The sequence below is a fragment of the Stegastes partitus genome, unplaced genomic scaffold, assembly GCF_000690725.1.
Source record: "Stegastes partitus isolate 25-593 unplaced genomic scaffold, Stegastes_partitus-1.0.2 Scaffold118, whole genome shotgun sequence".
NCBI lineage: Eukaryota > Metazoa > Chordata > Actinopteri > Pomacentridae > Stegastes > Stegastes partitus.
In genome coordinates, this window is record NW_007577849.1 from 693,483 (window position 1) to 712,190 (window position 18,708).

At 38.8% G+C, this 18,708-nt stretch overlaps 2 protein-coding genes across 3 annotated transcripts; both read left to right on the top strand.

The window, feature by feature from the left end:
* The first annotated feature begins 6,559 nt into the window (after positions 1-6,559).
* Positions 6,560-11,610, top strand: serpinb1 (serpin peptidase inhibitor, clade B (ovalbumin), member 1). The gene is made up of 7 exons (XM_008278199.1): positions 6,560-6,687; positions 7,508-7,696; positions 9,274-9,411; positions 9,509-9,626; positions 9,752-9,894; positions 10,003-10,170; positions 11,161-11,610. The coding sequence occupies exons 1-7, from the start codon at positions 6,592-6,594 to the stop codon at positions 11,566-11,568; spliced, it is 1,260 nt and encodes a 419-aa protein (XP_008276421.1). The 5' UTR covers positions 6,560-6,591; the 3' UTR covers positions 11,569-11,610.
* A 1,595-nt stretch (positions 11,611-13,205) lies between these two features.
* On the top strand, positions 13,206-18,603 carry LOC103354729 (GDP-L-fucose synthase). 2 transcript variants are annotated; one of them, XM_008278200.1, is made up of 10 exons: positions 13,206-13,254; positions 14,353-14,510; positions 15,458-15,572; positions 15,681-15,809; positions 15,918-15,991; positions 16,108-16,241; positions 16,462-16,593; positions 16,690-16,769; positions 17,709-17,808; positions 17,930-18,603. In XM_008278200.1, the coding sequence occupies exons 1-10, from the start codon at positions 13,252-13,254 to the stop codon at positions 17,983-17,985; spliced, it is 981 nt and encodes a 326-aa protein (XP_008276422.1). In that variant the 5' UTR covers positions 13,206-13,251; the 3' UTR covers positions 17,986-18,603. The 2 variants fall into 2 exon arrangements, with proteins under 2 accessions (XP_008276422.1, XP_008276423.1); XM_008278201.1 differs by lacking the exon at positions 16,462-16,593.
* Positions 18,604-18,708: the final 105 nt, after the last annotated feature.

The window sequence follows — 18,708 nt, forward strand, 5'->3', positions numbered from 1 at the left end:
GATTACACTCTTCTGGATGTGATGTAAAATGATGTACAATATAATATGTAATATATAATATGTATATATATATATATATACATTATCTATACACCACTTAATCCTCACTAGGGTCACGGGGGGGGCTGGAGTCTATCCCAGCTGACTTAGGGTGAAGGCAGGGGACACCCTGGACCAGTCTATCACAGGGCCACACTTAGAGACAGACAACCAAGCACACTCACATTCACACCTACAGACAATTTAGAATCACCAATTAACCTCAGCATGGACTTGTGGGAGGAAGCCAGAGAACCCGGAGAGAACCCACGCTGCACAGGGAGAACATGCAAACTCCACACAGAAAGATCCCGGTGCCACCTTGCAGCCCAAATACATACATACATACATATATATATGGGATTTCTATGGATGCATTTTTCATCAATGGAACACATAAAATGCAATAGGCAATACAATGTAACTTTGTCAAACATTATGGATACTTATTTTTCTTGAAAGCCATAATGGGGGAAATTTGATGTTTTTTTTCAAGCATATTGAATTGATTTTTATCTTACCCATCATGCAAATAATATTTCAGGGATAGAAGTTGCCCATGGCCTTATCCTCATGTCAAATGTCTCCATGTGAGGTTCTGCTCTACAGCTGAAGAAGAAACTGTAGAACCGAGTAGCTTTCTGCTTCCAGGTCTTGGTTGCACACATACTTTTTCACGTGAGATCTGACATTGCCTTCAGTCAGCTCAAGGCTGCTTTCATGTTCAGTTCATAAATGACATGTATGATGAGTATGTGAACGACTCAGGGCCTTGGGATAATAGACCATGTTGACAGGACACAAAGATGCTGTGACTAATGGAAATGCCAATGTCAGCTCAGAATGGGAGGGAGTGAGGCTGCAATGTGAGTTTCCCACTGAGCCAGAAGGGTCTTAGTGAGAGAACACACAGGGCAAGACTGTAGTGGAGGCCCACACTCAGAGATCTGAAAGACATGTATTTTAAAGTTGCATATTTTTTTGCATCAGTCATTTTCTTGTGTTGTAACCATGCATGACATTTACATTAAAGTTTTTTTTTGTCTTTTAAAACATTAAATTAATTGCATTATTTTAAAAAATGCACCTTACTCCACCACAATCTGACTGAATAGTATACAATATGATAGAATGAAATAATGTCTGTGTTTTATTGTATACATCTGTAGAATGTACATAGAGAATCAACATATTCACTTTATCAAATATAATTAATACACCTTTTCAATTGGAAAATAACCATTTATACTCATTTTCATTTGAAAATTAGGACAATAAAATAACAAATTGAATGATTGAGTTGTAGTATTGATATAGACACACATTCAGGGTCAGTGTAGCATTATCATCTATGTAGGAAAGCCTTGGAAAACATTTTCTTTACTATTTGAGGCTTTCTGTGAAAATGTAGGAGGACACAGTGACACTTTTAGAATTTTCTGATGTATGAAGTGTATACTGAAGAGCAGACAACTCGAAACAAATTGTAGCATGTTGTGTGTAACAGTAAGTTACTCTGGCTCCCTCTTGTGGAAGACAGGGTGAGTCGTCTTTTGTTTTTCCTTTCAAATGGTCATTTTGATCTCCTGCAGCCATTAAAATAACAGGCAATGAACATTTTTGAAGTATTTTTGCATTTTTATCGTGATCAAGTATTACGTTTACCCTTTTTGCACTAATTAGCTCTCCTGAGGGCTGTACTACGCAGTGAGATTAGTGGGTTATCGAGGTATGTGGAGCTTAAAGTCAGAGTTTTCAGTGTCACAAAGGTGGCTATCTTTTTACCTGGCTAGAGCTCCATGGTAACTGATGCTGTAGAGCTAACCTGGTCTGGAGCAGGTTGTGTTCAGAGTTTCAGATTTAAATTGGCAGAAGTAGCTCCCTTTAATGAAATCGTTTCCTGACTATTCTCTATGAACGATACAGATTCTCAGCTGAGGGAATGTGTTTAATCTGCTAACATGCTGAGTTGTGTGTTACTAATATCACTGAATGAAGCCGTGTAGTTACAGTATTGCACACTGTATGTATCGTGTTGCCGTGGGAATCAGACGTATTAGAAATATGTAATAGAAATCACATAAATGTGTTTTAATGTTTGGCTCTGATTTGCTGTCAAGTCCATTTACTCTGCTGGTACTGCAGCTGATAGAACACAGATTAGAAAATGGATTCTTCTACTGGTATTTATTACAGAGAATTTTCAGTCAATAACATTAATCTAACTTTGGCCAAAAATGAAAGTGATGTCCTGCATTATGGGACAGTGTCAGACCTAAATGTACTTCAGTACAAAATCATGTTTAAATCTAAGTTTAACAGTTTAATGTGCAGCTGTCAGTTATAAATAAGCAGCTGCACTGATCGTTAAATAAATGTATTAGGCACGTTTAACAGTTTTCTACCAGTATTCCTGTATTGCACCATTTGCAGTAGCAGCGCTTTTTACCACCATCCTTTTTTTATATTCCTCTTTATTCTCCATGAAAACAACATGTTGACTGAAGCAGCTTCACACGATCATCTCATTTAGTGCAGAAGAGTCGCATAAAGCCTCCTTTATGTGAACGAGCACAGAGTCTGAAGCAGAACGTCTGAGTTAGCAACGAAAGTTGATAACCACCTTTGTGATACATGTTATCTCTGACTGGACCTTTAGTTTTTGTCACGCAAACTCACACAAAGAAAGCCTGGCTTTGTCAAGCTTGCTTGGTGGTACACCTCTGGGTTTCCCAGTTCATTTTTGTTAGTATTTAAGCTTGTTTGAATTGTTACTATCTTCTTTGTTGGAGGAAGTAAACTGAAATACTACATAAGTGCAACAAAATACCATCACCATTTAAAAAATATATAACTTTAACTAAGTATTTTGCCATTTTTGCTAAATGAAAAGAAACCAAATAATTCGGTTTATTTTCATTTCCCAGACAAAGGTATAGTTGTAGAATCAGCATCACCAACTGTGGTATGAGGAAGAAGGAGAGAAGAAGAGCTTCTATAGTGGGATAAGCTATAGGTTGCTTGTTATGTAACAGAGATGTATGGAGTCCAGTGTTTATCATGTTTCAGTGGTTACCATGGCTGCACTGCAAACCTCAGTGACAGGTGGAGACAAGAGGTAATCCATACACAGTAAATCAGAGAGACACACCTTTCTACACATGAAATGTTTTGCAAGGGCAACCGCTGCTCACTCTTGACTACTCTGGTCAGTAAAATTAACTCTTCAGGCCCATGTGCTCTTATTGAAAAAAGTTTATCCACAGTCTACAATCTCAATGTAAAAAATGTTTACATTGAGGTGAAGAGAAAAGACATACCTGCTACTTACTGTCAGTTCTAATAGGTTTCAATGAAAAATCTGCAACATCACATATACTGTAACGTACCAAGACAAAAAGGTTATTCTTCCTAAATTTGTTTAGAAATTTAAACCGATATTCAGTAATGTACTCTTCTGATGTATCTTTAGAATGTTGTGCCTTTGATCGATCTGTTTCCATGTATTCGAAATGAAATAATACACCTGAGAATTCCCTTTCACTGGAGGCGGTATTCTGAGAACATGCTCAGTGTATTTTTAGTAAGGCAGACATAAAAGTGTATTCTGTTTATGAAATCTGAAGACCCCAAAGTAAACTTTACATTACACACTGTGCTCATGTTTACTCATGATACCAATAAAAATATGTGATTAACTTTGTTGTCTGAGTTCCAGAAAGACAAAGTGATGGTTTTGACATTTGAAAGAAAGGGGATGTTTGTGGCTCTGACATCTGAGCAGTGGTGGAAAAGGTGCTGAGATCTTTATACCCAAACAAGTGTTTGTACTATAGTGTGGAAATACTCACTGAGAATTAGACCGAGTAATAACTGAACTGCAATTATCAATGCATTAATGTGTAAGCACTGACTTTGATAATGCAGTAGCTAAAGGTGGGGATTTTTTAAAATGTGTATTATGCACTGCTGGGTAGCTGCATCTAGAATACTTTCCCAGAATCTATGTATTAATCATATTTTTGTTTTAATCTGAATCTACAAAATCAATTGTAATGCAGCGGAGTGCAACATGTTCCTCTGTCATGTAGGCTACTACTGTAAATGTGTGAAGTATAAATGCACAAAATAAAAATACTGAGTACAGAATGTATTTTGGTTACATTGTATCACTGGATCTAAGCAGCATAAGAAATAACTGATTGACATCACATATTTTTGAATTGGTACGATGTTTCCAGAGGTTTACATAGTTTAATGCATTATTTATTTATGATTTTATTAACACTGTAAAGGTCATGTCATCAGTAATGTTGGAAAAACTTGAGGGTGTCATGGCCATCTGCTTGCCATTACACATGATATTTTTTTTAGGATGATGCTAATATGGCACTGCACGGTAGCTCTGTGGTTCGCACTGCCGCTTCGCAGCTAGAAGATCCCCGGTTTGCGTCCTGGTTAGGATGCCTGGAACGCCTTTTAGGACTTTCTGGAGTTTGCATGTTCTCTCTAGCTTCCTCCCACAGTCCAAAAAATATATTGAGGTTAATTGGTGATTCTAAATTGTCCGTAAGTGAGAATGTGAGTGTGCTCTCTTGTTTGTCTCTCTGTATAGCCCTGCATTTGCCCTAAGTCAGCTGGGATAAGCTCCAGCCCCCTGCGACCCTAGTGAGGATTAAGCGGTGTATAGATGATGGATGGATGTGAATTATTCTTGTTTCCATTAACTGCTTAAGTGCAAATAAAGTAGGCTGCATAGTTTTCTTAGAGGGTGGTATACAATAGGCTACATTACATTAGCAGAAGATACAGTACATATGTCACAGAGTCTTGCTCAAGTGACAAGCATGAGTCACTGAGGGCACATACAAGAATCAAAAAATAACGAGACTCTGATTGCAATAATCAAAAAATGTACTTGATTTAAATTTGACTTCCATTCCAATTGAAGTAGCCTTTATGTGTAGCAATACTCTGCTCCCAGTGTTTTGCATTGCATGTAACACTTCCTGGAAGTCTCATTATGTTAACGTGCCAGGCACCATCTGTGATTAGGCCGAATTACTTAAACTGACCAAAACAGTGATGCTTTAACTTCAGTTTCTTCCTGGCAAAGAGGAAGGCATCACAGAGAGCCAAATGTAGCAAGTGGGGTAAGAGGAGAGATGACTGTCTTTGTGTTTGTTGTAGCCAAAAAAGCTGAGTGTTATTGCAGCTGCATCAGAGTACACATGTGCCATCACATCAGGGTTTTTTTGTGCCAAATGCTCTTCCTCAGACATCTCAGGATGCTACAGGAGAACTCTGCCTGACAGTCTGAACCTGGAAGACAAATTCATGATGCACAAATACATGAATGTTGAAGGAAAAATCTGCACGCTCCTGAGCTGATGCGTCTTGTTTGGTCTGTGAAAGATGCTGTTGGTTCTCTGGGTGGTAACTGCAGACCAACATTCATGATTAGTGATAATTCTCTGCATTAAAGTTGAATCAGTCCAGTGGTAGATGGTCACAGAATGGGATGTTTGCGCTTTGCTACCATTTGCGATCCATTTAAGAAAAAAAGTTGGAGGGAAGTCTTCGAGAATTGTTTTAATTTGGGAAAGTTGTAATTATTCTTTCATATCTGCTGCTATTGGACATGTTACATGCTGCCCGGTAATTAAAACAATGAAGAAACAGCTGATCAGTCATGTGAGTTCAGTTCAATTCAATTCAATTTTATTTGTATAGTGCAGTTTACAACATATGTCACCACATAGTGCTTAACATAGTAAGGAATAGACCTTACAAATTTAAACAGAGAATCCAACAACCCAAAGTAGCCTTTGGACTCCATCTCAGCAAGTGGTTGGCAACGGTGGGACGGAACCAAAACCCTCCCAAGGGAGAGGGGAAAAAAAAAAACTCAGACAGAACCAAGCTCAGGAAGGCGGCCAACTGCCTCGACCAGTTGGGTGACAGTTCAGTGTTTCGTCCGAACTTCAAGTATTTCTCTCCTTAACTGCCATTAACTCCTTTTCAAAGAAGTCAAAAACAACCTGAATTCTGCTTTTTCCTTTAACTTTTTTCCAATTTGATACTTCAAAATGCCGACAAAAATATGGTCCAAAAACATGGCTCGTCCAGGGAAGACTTATATTGAAGATTTAGACAATGCTATGGGGAGATAAGATTTACAGAAAATATAATTGAACTATTGTGACATGTTGTGGTTCAGAGTTTGTTTGGCTGGGTGGGGTACCTCTGGGGGAATGTGGACTCCTGACCTCTAACATCCTGACTAAGGCCCTGCATCCATCCTCTCTCCAGACAGCTAAATTCTACTTACTTTATATTTGAAAAAGTTGCACCTGCAGCTCAGTTTGATGCGACACACAGTCACAGTCTAGTGTTGTACCGGTTGTGCAAACATTCCCAGCACCACTGTACTGGCTGCATTTTTTCCTCCTCACTATAAAGCCATGTTTTTGTCACTGTGGGTGACTTATCGCCCAGTCACGCGTCCAGCCCACAGCCTGCAGGCAGCCACCCCGGCCTGTGTCCCTATAAATGAGCGGCGGTGAACCGGCGGATGTACGCAGCGTGCTTGGGGCGGGTTCGTGGACTTTTGCCTGCCTTTACTTCGTGGTTTTACTTTCTCACACGGTAAGTTTGCGCAAACAGAGATCGAGCAGAGACAAAATATGCTTATGATAAAGATGTATATTTTTATAGAGCCATGCTGTCAGTGGCTAACACCACACAGGGCTAGTGAAAGTAAACAAACGCTGTGTTATTTCCGGGTTACTTGGCCGATAATTCTGAACATTTTTACGCGATTCTTTGAAAAATGTCAAACCAGTTTGAGGAAACGCGACATCATAGACCAGTATGGAACAATGTCACTCCCAGTCTGTCAAGTTTTTAATGAAGTAAAAGGCGCACAGCTGCTCGACTGTCCAGCTGTCATCCACATTTACTCCACGTTTTATCTCACAAACAGCGTGAAGTGTGTCTTGTTTCTACAACGTGTAAAGCTTCTCTTTTCCATTGGATGTTGTTGTGTAGACTGTTCGGTAGAAGTGCTGAGGTTACAGTTTGTTCAACGTAAACCAAACTGTGAAGTAAAGGTTTGATGCATGTCTCTAAGTATTGAAATATTGCTGAAAGGTATCTTGCAGGATGGAATTATATACTGGTGCTGCAACAAAGGATTATTTACATTATCGATTAAGCTGTTGAATATTTTCTGGATTTATTGATTAATTATTTGATCTATATAAAGTCAGAAAAGAAAGAGAAACCAACAAGTAATGCGTTATAAGAGGCTGGGATTACAGAATTTAGTCTTCAGAATTCCTCAAAGTGATTATAACATTTTTATAATAATTGATGATAAATGTAATAGTTGGCAACTAACCATTTAATCAGTTATTTGTTGCAGCTCCATGATGGACTAGTTAAAACCTTTGTTCACACATTACAGGAAAACTGCAGATCACCAGTGATGGCCAACATCAGCAGCTCAAACACAGTTTTTGCCTTGGAGCTGCTCCGCACTCTGAGCCAAGCAAATCCTTCCGGCAACATCTTTGTCTCACCGCTGAGCATCAGCTCAGCCCTGGCGATGGTCTACCTGGGAGCTAAAGGAGACACTGCTGCTCAGATGGCACAGGTCAGCACACTGTCACTACACTACATGCACCACACCATCAGCTGATCAGCGGGCATTCCCCTGCAACTTCTAGACCTCTGATGCAAAGTCCTATATATGATAAAATGCAGTCACTTCGCCCTGTTTCCATAGAACATCTTGTGAGTTATGACATTCATGTTACCTGTATGAGCCCAGGCACATATCTGGGCTTACACTGAAAGGTGTGTCTTGGGCGATGCATTGACTCTGTGTAATATCACCTGTACTTTGACCTCAATAAAAGCCTTTGGAACAAGATATACATTTCTGCTAAAAAGCAGACATTGTAAAAACTGTCACATGACCAGGTCGGTCCATTCATGAAACCTGTTTGCTTTTGAAAGGTTTAGTCCAAGCTTTGCTCTTTGTTTGTCTTCTTTTTGATTTTGATTTACCTTTTTGTTTAAAGTGTACCAACTTTAGCCAGATGTCAAATTTTCATTCACAAAGCCTCAGCAGCCTGATAATTTAAAAAAAAAAAAAAACAGTGTACAGAAATATAAATATGCAAAATATGACATCCTTTACAAAAATGTTAGGTGAGTTTGATATCAGGGCTCTGTGCAGGAGACAACCCGTGTATATACAAGTGGAAACCCCCTCTCTGAAGGAACCAAAGGGTGATGTCAGTGAGGGTTTGTCAGCAGGTGGCTCCTGCTGTCACTATCTTGACAGTGCCTGACTTCTCTTAACTCCTGGCTAATCCATAAATGACCAAAAACATGGAGCATGAGTGAAGCACGATTGGAGCTGAAGCTCATCATGCAAACTTCTTTGGGCCATCGACTGTCCAGTAACGGCACCCACCTGTCGCTCAAAGTAGACATGTCCTTGATTTTGCAAAACTTTAAGCATTAATACAGTTTATATGAAAACTCGCCATGTACAGTGGTTATGGATGGGGAAATTACCTATAGAGACCAAAACTGTTTTTGTACCAGGCTGTAAAATGTTTCTTTCTGTTGTAATTGTAAACACTTTAACATGGAGGTCAATGGGGAATGACTCCCTTTTCCAACCTGAAGTGGCTGTTAAAGGAACTGAGGTTTTTAAACATTCTGCTTTGGCAGCATTTTCCAGCCCTGCGGGGTGTCACTTGGTGCAGACCAGTTAAGGTTCATTCAAAACTTGAGAGGACTATTCATATAAGCAGCTGACTTTGTGCATAGTAGCATTATTATGTTCAAACAGAACATCCACCAGCTGTTCCCACAAAGTTGGTAGCAAACTATTGTTCAAGCTTAAAGATTTTCTAAAACTGGAACTCATTTGCCTAATCTAAATCATGGAAAACAGATTTGGTAGTTTGCAGACATGCTTGTTTTTGAAATGTGTTTAAACCTCCAAATTTAAAGCTGTTGGAGTATGCTAAAACTTGAATTTTATCAGTAAAACATGCAGATATTCCAACAACAAGATTATTTAATTTCTGGCATACATTGTTACAGTGGCAATCGGTGTGTTGTCCTCTCTGTCTTGTTTTCAGCTTCTTTTTACTGTCTGTAACAATTTCATTAATAGATTTCTTTCGTCTGTCATTTCAACATTCCCCACAGGCCCTCTCATTCAGCTTGGATACAGACGTTCATGCAGACTTCCAGACACTTAACGCTGACATCAACTCCCCATCTGCATCATACATCCTGAAACTAGCCAACCGTCTTTATGGAGAAAATACTGCCAACTTCCTCCCAGTGAGTTCTTATATTGCATACATCTGCCCCTCAAATATTGTGATTGAATTCATCCTCGATAACAGTGGATTGATAAGCTGTTATCTGCTCTCTGCAGACCTTCCTTGATGCCACACAGAAGCACTACCAGGCAGACCTGAAGGCTGTTGATTTCATCGGGGCTTCAGAGGCGTGCAGAGCCGAGATCAACAGCTGGGTCGAGCAGCAGACAGAAAGTTAGAATATGCAACTTAAGTAGACAAAAACAGTGAACTCCCTCTGTTTGCACAGCAGTAAAAAAATTGATAACATCCTCTGTGAAGTAGTGTTAAATATGCTTTATCTGTGCATTTCCTTTCAGATAAGATAAAGGACCTTCTAAAGCCAGGATCAGTCAGCCCAATGACAAGATTGGCTCTGGTCAATGCCATTTACTTCAAGGGAAACTGGATGAACCGGTTTGATGAGGCAAACACCCAAGAGATGCACTTCAAAGTCAACCAGGTGAAAACTAGTGAAGACAAAAAGACATAATATTTAAATGCAGGACACTCCTACAGATGTGGTACCGTGATCCCACCTCCCTGATTTTCTGTGTTTATTCTGTGTCAGAATGAGACCAGGCCAGTCCAGATGATGTATCAGGTGAAGAAGCTACCCTACAACTTCATCCCTGACCATGGCCTGCAGATCCTGGAGCTGCCCTATGTGGATGATGAGCTCAGCATGTTCATTCTGCTACCTGAGGAGTCTGAAGATGGCTCTGACCCTCTGCTGAAGGTACATGACCTGGAAACAACTACTGCCAGATATAAGGCAGATTATCTGGTTCACTTTGTAAAGCTAAGCTTCACGTAAAAAAGCTTAAAGCTATTGTAACGTAAAGCTATTATAACTATGGTTGGGCATCAAGAACTGGGTACAACTTACAGCTAGTTCCAACTGTCCGATTTTAAAGAAATCAACAGGAAAATGTAATTTTGATTGTTTACTGTTCCTAAACACATTCCACCCATGCCCATTTAAAAAAGAGTGTATTGCAAACACTGACTCTGCTGTCCATGAACTGCTATCTATCTGTGATGTTAGCCTTCTATACTGAATGACTGCGTTTCCTCTCGTCTTTTAAGGTGTCTGTCTTAATAAATTCTGAGTCTAGCATGAGCAGCTGAACTAAACATGGAGATATAAACCAGAACAGACCGTCATCTCTAATGTTACACTTACTCTGTGTCTGTGCTGCTAAAGTTTATCTGTAGTAACGCTTCATATATGAATAATGCAGGAGGATGCCATAGTAACATTACTTGAACAGGAACTTTTTTTTTTGTGACACCAAATGCATCAAATAGACTTTCAGTGGATATGCATTCAGATTGTGTAACCTTAAAAAAACATTGTAACTGTATTAATTCACATAATCATTATGTGTTTGTTTACCTTGACAGAGATGGGCAGTGGTAGAGGAAGTACTCAGATCCTTTACTTGAGTAAAAGTACTAATACCACACTGGTACATCATTAGATTTTAGATATTTTGCACTAACAACCTGCTCCTCAAAGAATTAGAATCAAGTGTTGTGAAAAACCAGAACTGTTAAAATTCAAACAATACCCCACCCGTAGCTACAGTTTAAGTTTTAATTATAGCAGCTTCACTTGTAATAACTGCAGGCTTTATCAAATGACACACTAATCAGATGCTTACAATATCAAGCATACATTTGAGCCAGACAGACAAATGCCAAAAAAATGTTTATTGTGTTCCAGCTGGAGAATGAGCTAACCCAGGAGAGGCTGGACGAATGGACCAACAGGGAAAGCATGGACATTCACACAGAAATCGTTGTTCACCTGCCAAAGTTCAAGCTGGAGGAAGACTATGAGCTGAATGAGCCTCTGGCTAAACTGGGCATGACAGACGTGTTCTGTGGGGCAAAGGCTGATCTCTCAGGCATGAATGGCCAAGCAGGACTCTTCCTGTCTACCGTGGCCCACAAGGCCTTTGTGGAGGTGAATGAGGAGGGCACAGAGGCAGCTGCAGCCACAGCTGGCATGGTAGCGTTTTGCATGTTGAGGGAGGAACACTTCAAAGCAGATCACCCGTTCATCTTCTTCATCAGACATAACAAGACCAAGTCCATCCTCTTCCTTGGCAGGTTCTCTTCTCCTCAGTAGACAGAACCAACAGAGGGAAATGGTGGACTATTTCAAATATTAATGAAAAAAATCTTAAAAAATAATATAAATTAAGCCTTTATTTCCTGTGATGTTTTGCTAATTTAAGAGCACATTTTCTTCTGCTTTTGCACTGAAATGATAGATAAAGGTATTCCAATACTCACTGAAAAGGTTTGATAATTTTGTGATTCAGGTATTTTTTTTATTTTTATTTTTTTTGTATTAATCATGTTTATTCATTTCATGCTTTGTTTAAATTTTGACTAGAAGAATGAATTAAACTTTTAAAAAAATATATCAATACTGGTGTATTTTTTATGATTATTATTTTTTTGCTTTGATTATAAAACAATGAAAGTCATTTTACAGGTATTTGTTTGATATTGTCACTGCCTTTAAAAACATGTCAAAATGAAAAATCTAACACTCAGCCAAAACCAATAGTATAAAGTAAAAAAAGAACTTTGATGCATCATTCCAGCTAAACAAATTAAATGTCAGCAACAAATAACACACTCTTCAGTCATGATAATCAGCAGCAAACTAAGCATAAGCTGAGGTAGTTGTGTATATATAGTCAGCTTTAGGCGACCCTTGGGAAAATGCTACTTTCATAAAAAGTGAAAGCATCTGCAACTCTCCTTCTGTCTGCAAGGGGCAAAGATAAAACATTAGGAATGTATATCCTGTAGGATAAAGTATACAGTACAGCAATAATACAAATATTGGTCCAACATCTAAATTTAAAAGAAAAACAAAATGAATGCATAAAAAAAATATATATATCAAAAAAATCAAGCACAAAATAATCACTAAAGACGTATTTTTGAGCCAAATCTCATAAGTCCATGCCTCTATTGTTTTGTTAATCAGTGCAAGATTTATTTATTTATTTCTAAATTGTTACTCAACAATGCAGAAACTAAACTATAACTTTAAACATATCTTTTGAAAGTTTTCCTACACATAGCAACTCAACAGTTGTAAGGTGATGGGGACCAGGGTCAGAGCCAAGGGGTGACCCAGGGTGGCCAGGGCCACCATAGACTGTCCTCAACCAAAACTTAACCATACGAACAAGTAGTTTTAACTAACAACAAAATGTTTACACTGTTTTTCTAGCAATATCAAGAGATTGCGTTATTGTCACTGAAAAATGTAGACTGTGTAAAATCGCTTGTGTTTTTATATGTAAACAAAGAATATGTTTGTTTTTATTTAGGTTGAGCTGGCCATTCACCTGAAACTGTTGTTCAGACTCTTTGTTTAAGACTGTGGGGATGAAACCTACTCTGTCTGGTTCTGCCACTTGATCATTAAAAAATAACGAGAAAATAAACTTTGTAAAAACAATAACTTGACTGTCCATTACCAAACCGGAAAGAATGTATTACATATATACAAATAAAAGTTACAAAATGTATCAGAGTAAAATTATTTATTTTTTTCCCCCCTAAGAGTCTTTAGATATAAACACATAATTTTGTCATTGCACTTTACGAGTAATCGAGAAACTTTGGGTTATCTATTTGATTCATAGACTGCATTGATGTGAGCCATGAAATAATCCAGTAGTTGTAAGGGAAAACTTTATTTTGAAGGTTACATCTGGAAGCTGACGTCTGTATTGTATGTAACTTGACCAGCCGCCGGCTCCTCTGGTGCTTGAGCAGCCTGCTAATGGTGAGAAACTGCTGCTTTACGTTCTACGTGTTTAATTTACAGTAGCTGTACAGCACTAGCATATCACTCGTAGAAGAATAAAGCACACTCATGAGGCTGGGGTTTAGTTTGTCCAGGTATAATAAAATAAGATCCGCTGAGAGGAGTGAGTGTGACAGCGGCTACCTGCTAGCTATTAGAAACTTCGGCTAATGAGGTTAGCTTGTCTCACTGGCTTTGAACGTCTCACCACTGTCCTGCTCACCTCTAATAAAGAACAACAATAACGTAGGGATGTGTTCAATGTCATGGCATCATCGTGATTTAGGGGTTAGCTGCTTACGTGATTTCAGTCCTAGTTATGTGAGTGTGCCTTGATACAGTTTGTTGTACGCCTCCCACTAAACTGGGATGCTGAATGACGTGGCAGTTACCTGAGCCCCCAGCACCGCACACACCTGGACACACACCTGTAGACCTGTCACTGCCAGACTATGTCAACAAATAGCCATTTAAAGGGTTCAGATCCTGAAAACAGTTAATGTTTTGTATGATATGTATGGTCAACACCGATGTTGGTTAAAAACAAACAAACAAACAAACAAAAAACACTATATACTAAAATATACTATTTTAATGGTAGTTTGCTTGACTCAGGCATTTTACTTTTTTAAGTGTGTAAGTGTGAGGTTTTTTATTTTATTTCAAAATCTGACACTTTTCAAAAGCAGCAATGCATCAGAATCAGTCTTGTTTCAAATTACTGATATATCCCAGACATCAATAATAAAAGAAATCCAGCTAGAAAGTACCTTTTTTTTTCTTCCAACATTTTTCATTCATTTCATTTCATTAATAACATAATCGTAGCATACTTTAAACAAAGTGACATTTAAATGATTAGAATTGGTGAATATTTAGTGCTTGTGATCACGACTAATGTGGAAAATATTATTAATATATAGCAGTTTATTGGCAGTTTGTTTGACAAGTAAGGTCCCCTATGTAACTTTTTTGACTTGATGCCTAAGGATTAACTTGTCATGTGGGTATCCTGGTTTGTTTGCATTATGCTTTTTTTCTTTGGTGAATTTTGTGTGTCTTGCTCTTTTGATTTAGATGAATTGTCAGAGTGACCACAACGCTCCAGTGAGGGTGCTGGTGACAGGAGGGTCCGGCTTAGTGGGGAGGGCCATACAGCATGTGGTCAGAGAAGAGGGTGGAGCCAAGGAGGGGGAAGAATGGATATTTCTCTCCTCCAAAGATGCCAACCTCATGTGAGAGCCACACCGTTTCTAAGGCCCGTACTATGACGCAAGTTAAACATGCTTAGGACTAGGTGATTAAACAATGGTGACATGAACTAGCAATAGACACTTTGTCAATGCAATAAGAAAACTGTTTCCTCAGAAGGCCCAGTAGTTTCACTTAAATGCATTAAATACAAACTGCTGTAAACACACATAACAAAAACATATGGTTTGGTTGCATAAACAAATCAAAAGCATGCTCCCTCCCTGGCTCAAACAACCTATTACACCTTGATGATACAGGCCTTCATTCTCCCCGTAGCTCCTGTGCAGGTTTTCTGAGTTGTGCTAGTCTACAGCCCCCAAATAGTTAAGTTAACACAAGGTTTCTGAGTCTAGAGTATGTACAAACAGAAGGGGCACTGTTGGCACCAGATGACCAATCACAAACATGAACAGGTCGAGAGCTGCATGTTTTAACTTTAAAATACAAACTATAATCCTTAAGTAATATTAGGAATTTATAAATATAGTACAGGCAGAAGGCAACACAGCCGCTGCAGCCAAAGCAGTGAGAAGAACTGGTAAAATCAAAAGAGAAATGCTGACTATAAATGCGTATAAGTTAATTTACTAATTAATGATGTCACTGCCCTATTATTAAAGTATGAGAAGATTTGACTAATTAGGCTACAGTTGTGTTTTCCAGTAAAATAATTGTTGTTTAGATGTCACCTATTCCTGTGGTGTGTTAGACAATTGTAACCTTATTCTTTCAGCTGCAGCCCTGGCAGTGTTTAACAGTCTTGGGAGTAAACAACAAATATAAAAACAGAATAATAAACCCCAAATCTTGCTTTGTCATACAGACCTCTAGATATTCTAATATGTTGACACATGTTTCTGTGAAAAAGCTTGAAAACAATTCAAAAACTGTCTCCATATTACTTAATCTGCTGGTGGGCTCTCTCCAGGAATGTGGACCAGACAAGGGCCATATTTGAGAAGCATCGACCCACGCACGTCATCCACCTGGCTGCTATGGTGGGAGGGCTTTTCAAGAACATGAAGTACAACCTGGACTTTTGGGTAGGAGGAAGTTGCTTTTCTGCTGAAAATCACAACATGTATTTGAAATGTGTTGAGAGTAGTTTTGATTTGTCATGATGATGCTCCTGATGTGCCTGTCCCCTCCAGAGGAACAATATCTACATCAATGATAATGTGCTGCAGGCAGCACATGACGTAGGCGTAGTCAAGGTGGTTTCCTGCCTATCGACCTGCATCTTTCCAGATAAAACAACCTATCCTATAGACGAGACCATGGTAAATAACTCCTGCCCATGCTCTGGATGTATACTGCATACAAATGACGTGCATATTGCATGTATTAATTTGTAAACAGTGACTTACCCTCGATTGTCTTTGTGCCAGATCCATAATGGTCCACCTCATGAGTCCAACTTTGGCTATGCCTATGCAAAGAGGATGATTGATGTTCATAACAGGTATGTGGACTCAGTTGTATACTACAAGTAGTTTTCTGGAAAAAAACGTACAATCAACTAAATTATTTGCTCCCAGAAATTCAACATGTTTGCTAAGTCATGTGTATGCTTCACAGAGCTTGTTTCCAGCAGCATGGGCACTGCTATACAGCTGTGATTCCCACTAATGTGTTTGGTCCTCATGACAACTTCAGCATTGAGGATGGTCATGTGCTGCCAGGCCTCATACATAAAGTGTACATTGCTCAAAGTAAGTCACAGTCTTACATGGGTAAGTTGCCATGCACAAATCCAGCTTTACTTCTCCTAATGATTTCATTCTAGATGAGCTGGTGGTAAAAATATGTGTATTGTGACTCCCAAGAGAGATACCAGCAAGCACAGATACAGAAGATAAGCAGGAGTGCTGGTACATGGATTTATTTAAATAATTGACTCTTCTGTGCATCTGCATGCTGTTTGTTGGTTAGAGGAGGGGAAACCCTTGGTGGTCTGGGGCTCTGGCACTCCTAGAAGGCAGTTCATTTACTCTTTGGACCTGGCTCGCCTCTTTCTCTGGGTCCTGAGGGAGTATCCAGAGGTTGATCCAATCATTCTCTCTGGTGAGTCCTCATATGCAGCATATGGTAATTGATAATGGCAGCTTTATTTTCAGTGATGAAATTTTTCAATGAAGACGTTGTGTCTGTTGGTTTCAGTTGGTGAGGAAGATGAAGTGTCCATCAAAGAAGCAGCAGATGCCGTTGTTGAGGCTTTGGGCTTTAAAGGAGAAGTAGTGGTATCCTTTTAACCATGCAAGTTGCCCACTTCTCTGAAATGGATTTAGCAGACAAATTACATATTGTTTATTTTGGGGAATGTTAAAGCACACTGCACACTTTAAGATTCATATCCTGCCTTCATTACACTTGTTTTAGAATGCGATGAAACTGAATCTTTACTGAACTGAAAATCGCCTAAAACAGATAATTTCATTATCCACAAGATTGGTAATGAATGATTGTTATTTTAGGTTGTAAGTCAATTAATAGAGGGCCTTTGGCAGCAACAAAGGCTGTGTGTTGGCTCAAGCAAACGACTGTTTGTAATTTAGGTTTCACAAAGTAGTAAAACTGAATTAATAAATAAAATGTAAGAGCACAGTCCTTAAACCTGTGTGAAGAAAGTTAATAACTCACTGGCGTGTTTGAAAGGCATGCTATCTTTAAAAAAAGATTGCAGAAATTCCCCCAACTGTAGAAACAGAATGAATCCTCTGATTTTCAACTTTTTTTTTTTGATTTTCAACTATCCAATGGTCCTTAAATGTATCATGTGTGTCTTAAGTATCAGAAATTGTAATTTGTAACAAAAGCACTTTATTCTATCTCATATCAAAAAAAAATGCAAAGAATAAACTGTTTCCAACAGATTCTGTAAAAAAAAAAAAAAAAAAATTCTGCTTTCCTCAGCGCAACCGAGTAGCTATAACTGACTCACCTTCTACCAGCAGTCACTAATGCAGCATGGCCCAAAAATGGTATACAGAGGAGCAAGTTGTCAGCGACTTGTTGAAAGATACATTAAACACAGTGAACTATCTTTCTAAATCACAGAAAACAATGTGTCCATAGGGAGTAATAATGCCCAGAACCTGCTTGGAACTTAGGATTTAATTTGGTTATATTGTTATTTGTCTGATTGTTTTCTTGTGGTTTCCTTGACTTTTGACTTACAGCATGACACCAGTAAAGCAGATGGCCAGTTCAAAAAGACAGCCAGCAATGCAAAGCTGCGCCGCTACCTGCCAGACTTCACATTCACACCATTCAAACAAGGTGGGACTGATTCAGTGGTTTTGTGTGTGTGTAAATTGGTCTTTGAATGCCATCAGTAGAGATGTTTGAAAGGATCACATCACTTCCTTTCTTAACTGATTCCTTTTGTTTTCACTTTCAGCTTTAAAGGAAACCTGTGACTGGTTTGTTGCCAACTACGATTCAGCACGGAAGTGAAAGTTCTGCTCAACAAGTTGACACCAGTTTGGTCAGACTGTCACCTGATCTGTCATCAGAGAAGCTGACAGAAGTGGAAGAAAACAGCTATCTGCAAAGACAGAAAGCAGCGAATGAAGTCTGTCAGTTTGACCCTCAGTGAGCACTGTAAATATCTCACTCTGACTGCAAGTCTGCAGCACCATACTGTATTAGTAATCAATGTTGATGAAGGCCTGTCTCTCTTTCGCTTTAAGGAATGGTCTGTAGTTGTAGGAAGTGTATTCTACTACCCATACGTAGAATTGGCAGAGCTTTATTCACTATGATAGTGTTAATCATTTAAACCCTTAATTGATCACTTCAGCATTGAAATCCAGGTGTTGGCACGACTTCCAGTTTCAGTGGTCAGCAAGCTGTCTCAAACCTTTTCCAACAGTTTCTAAGCATGTTCCTGAATGACCTTCTTTGTTGAAGGATTTTGGATTTGGAAGTTTAGACAACTTGGCAATTCACTTTCATGAACAGAAAGAAGACTTTTGTTATGTGCTGGTAGTTGAAAGTTGTTTTGTTTTGTTTTGTTTTGTTTTTTTAAGCAGTACATTGGCTCTGAGCAAGATAAATGTTTTATACCGGTAATCTGTCTCAAGTGTCCTGCCTGAATCTTGAAGAGCTGAGCCAAAGGTTGACAGTTTTATATCTTTGCAGCTATTCTATTTGACACCAAAACTTGGGTCCTCATTA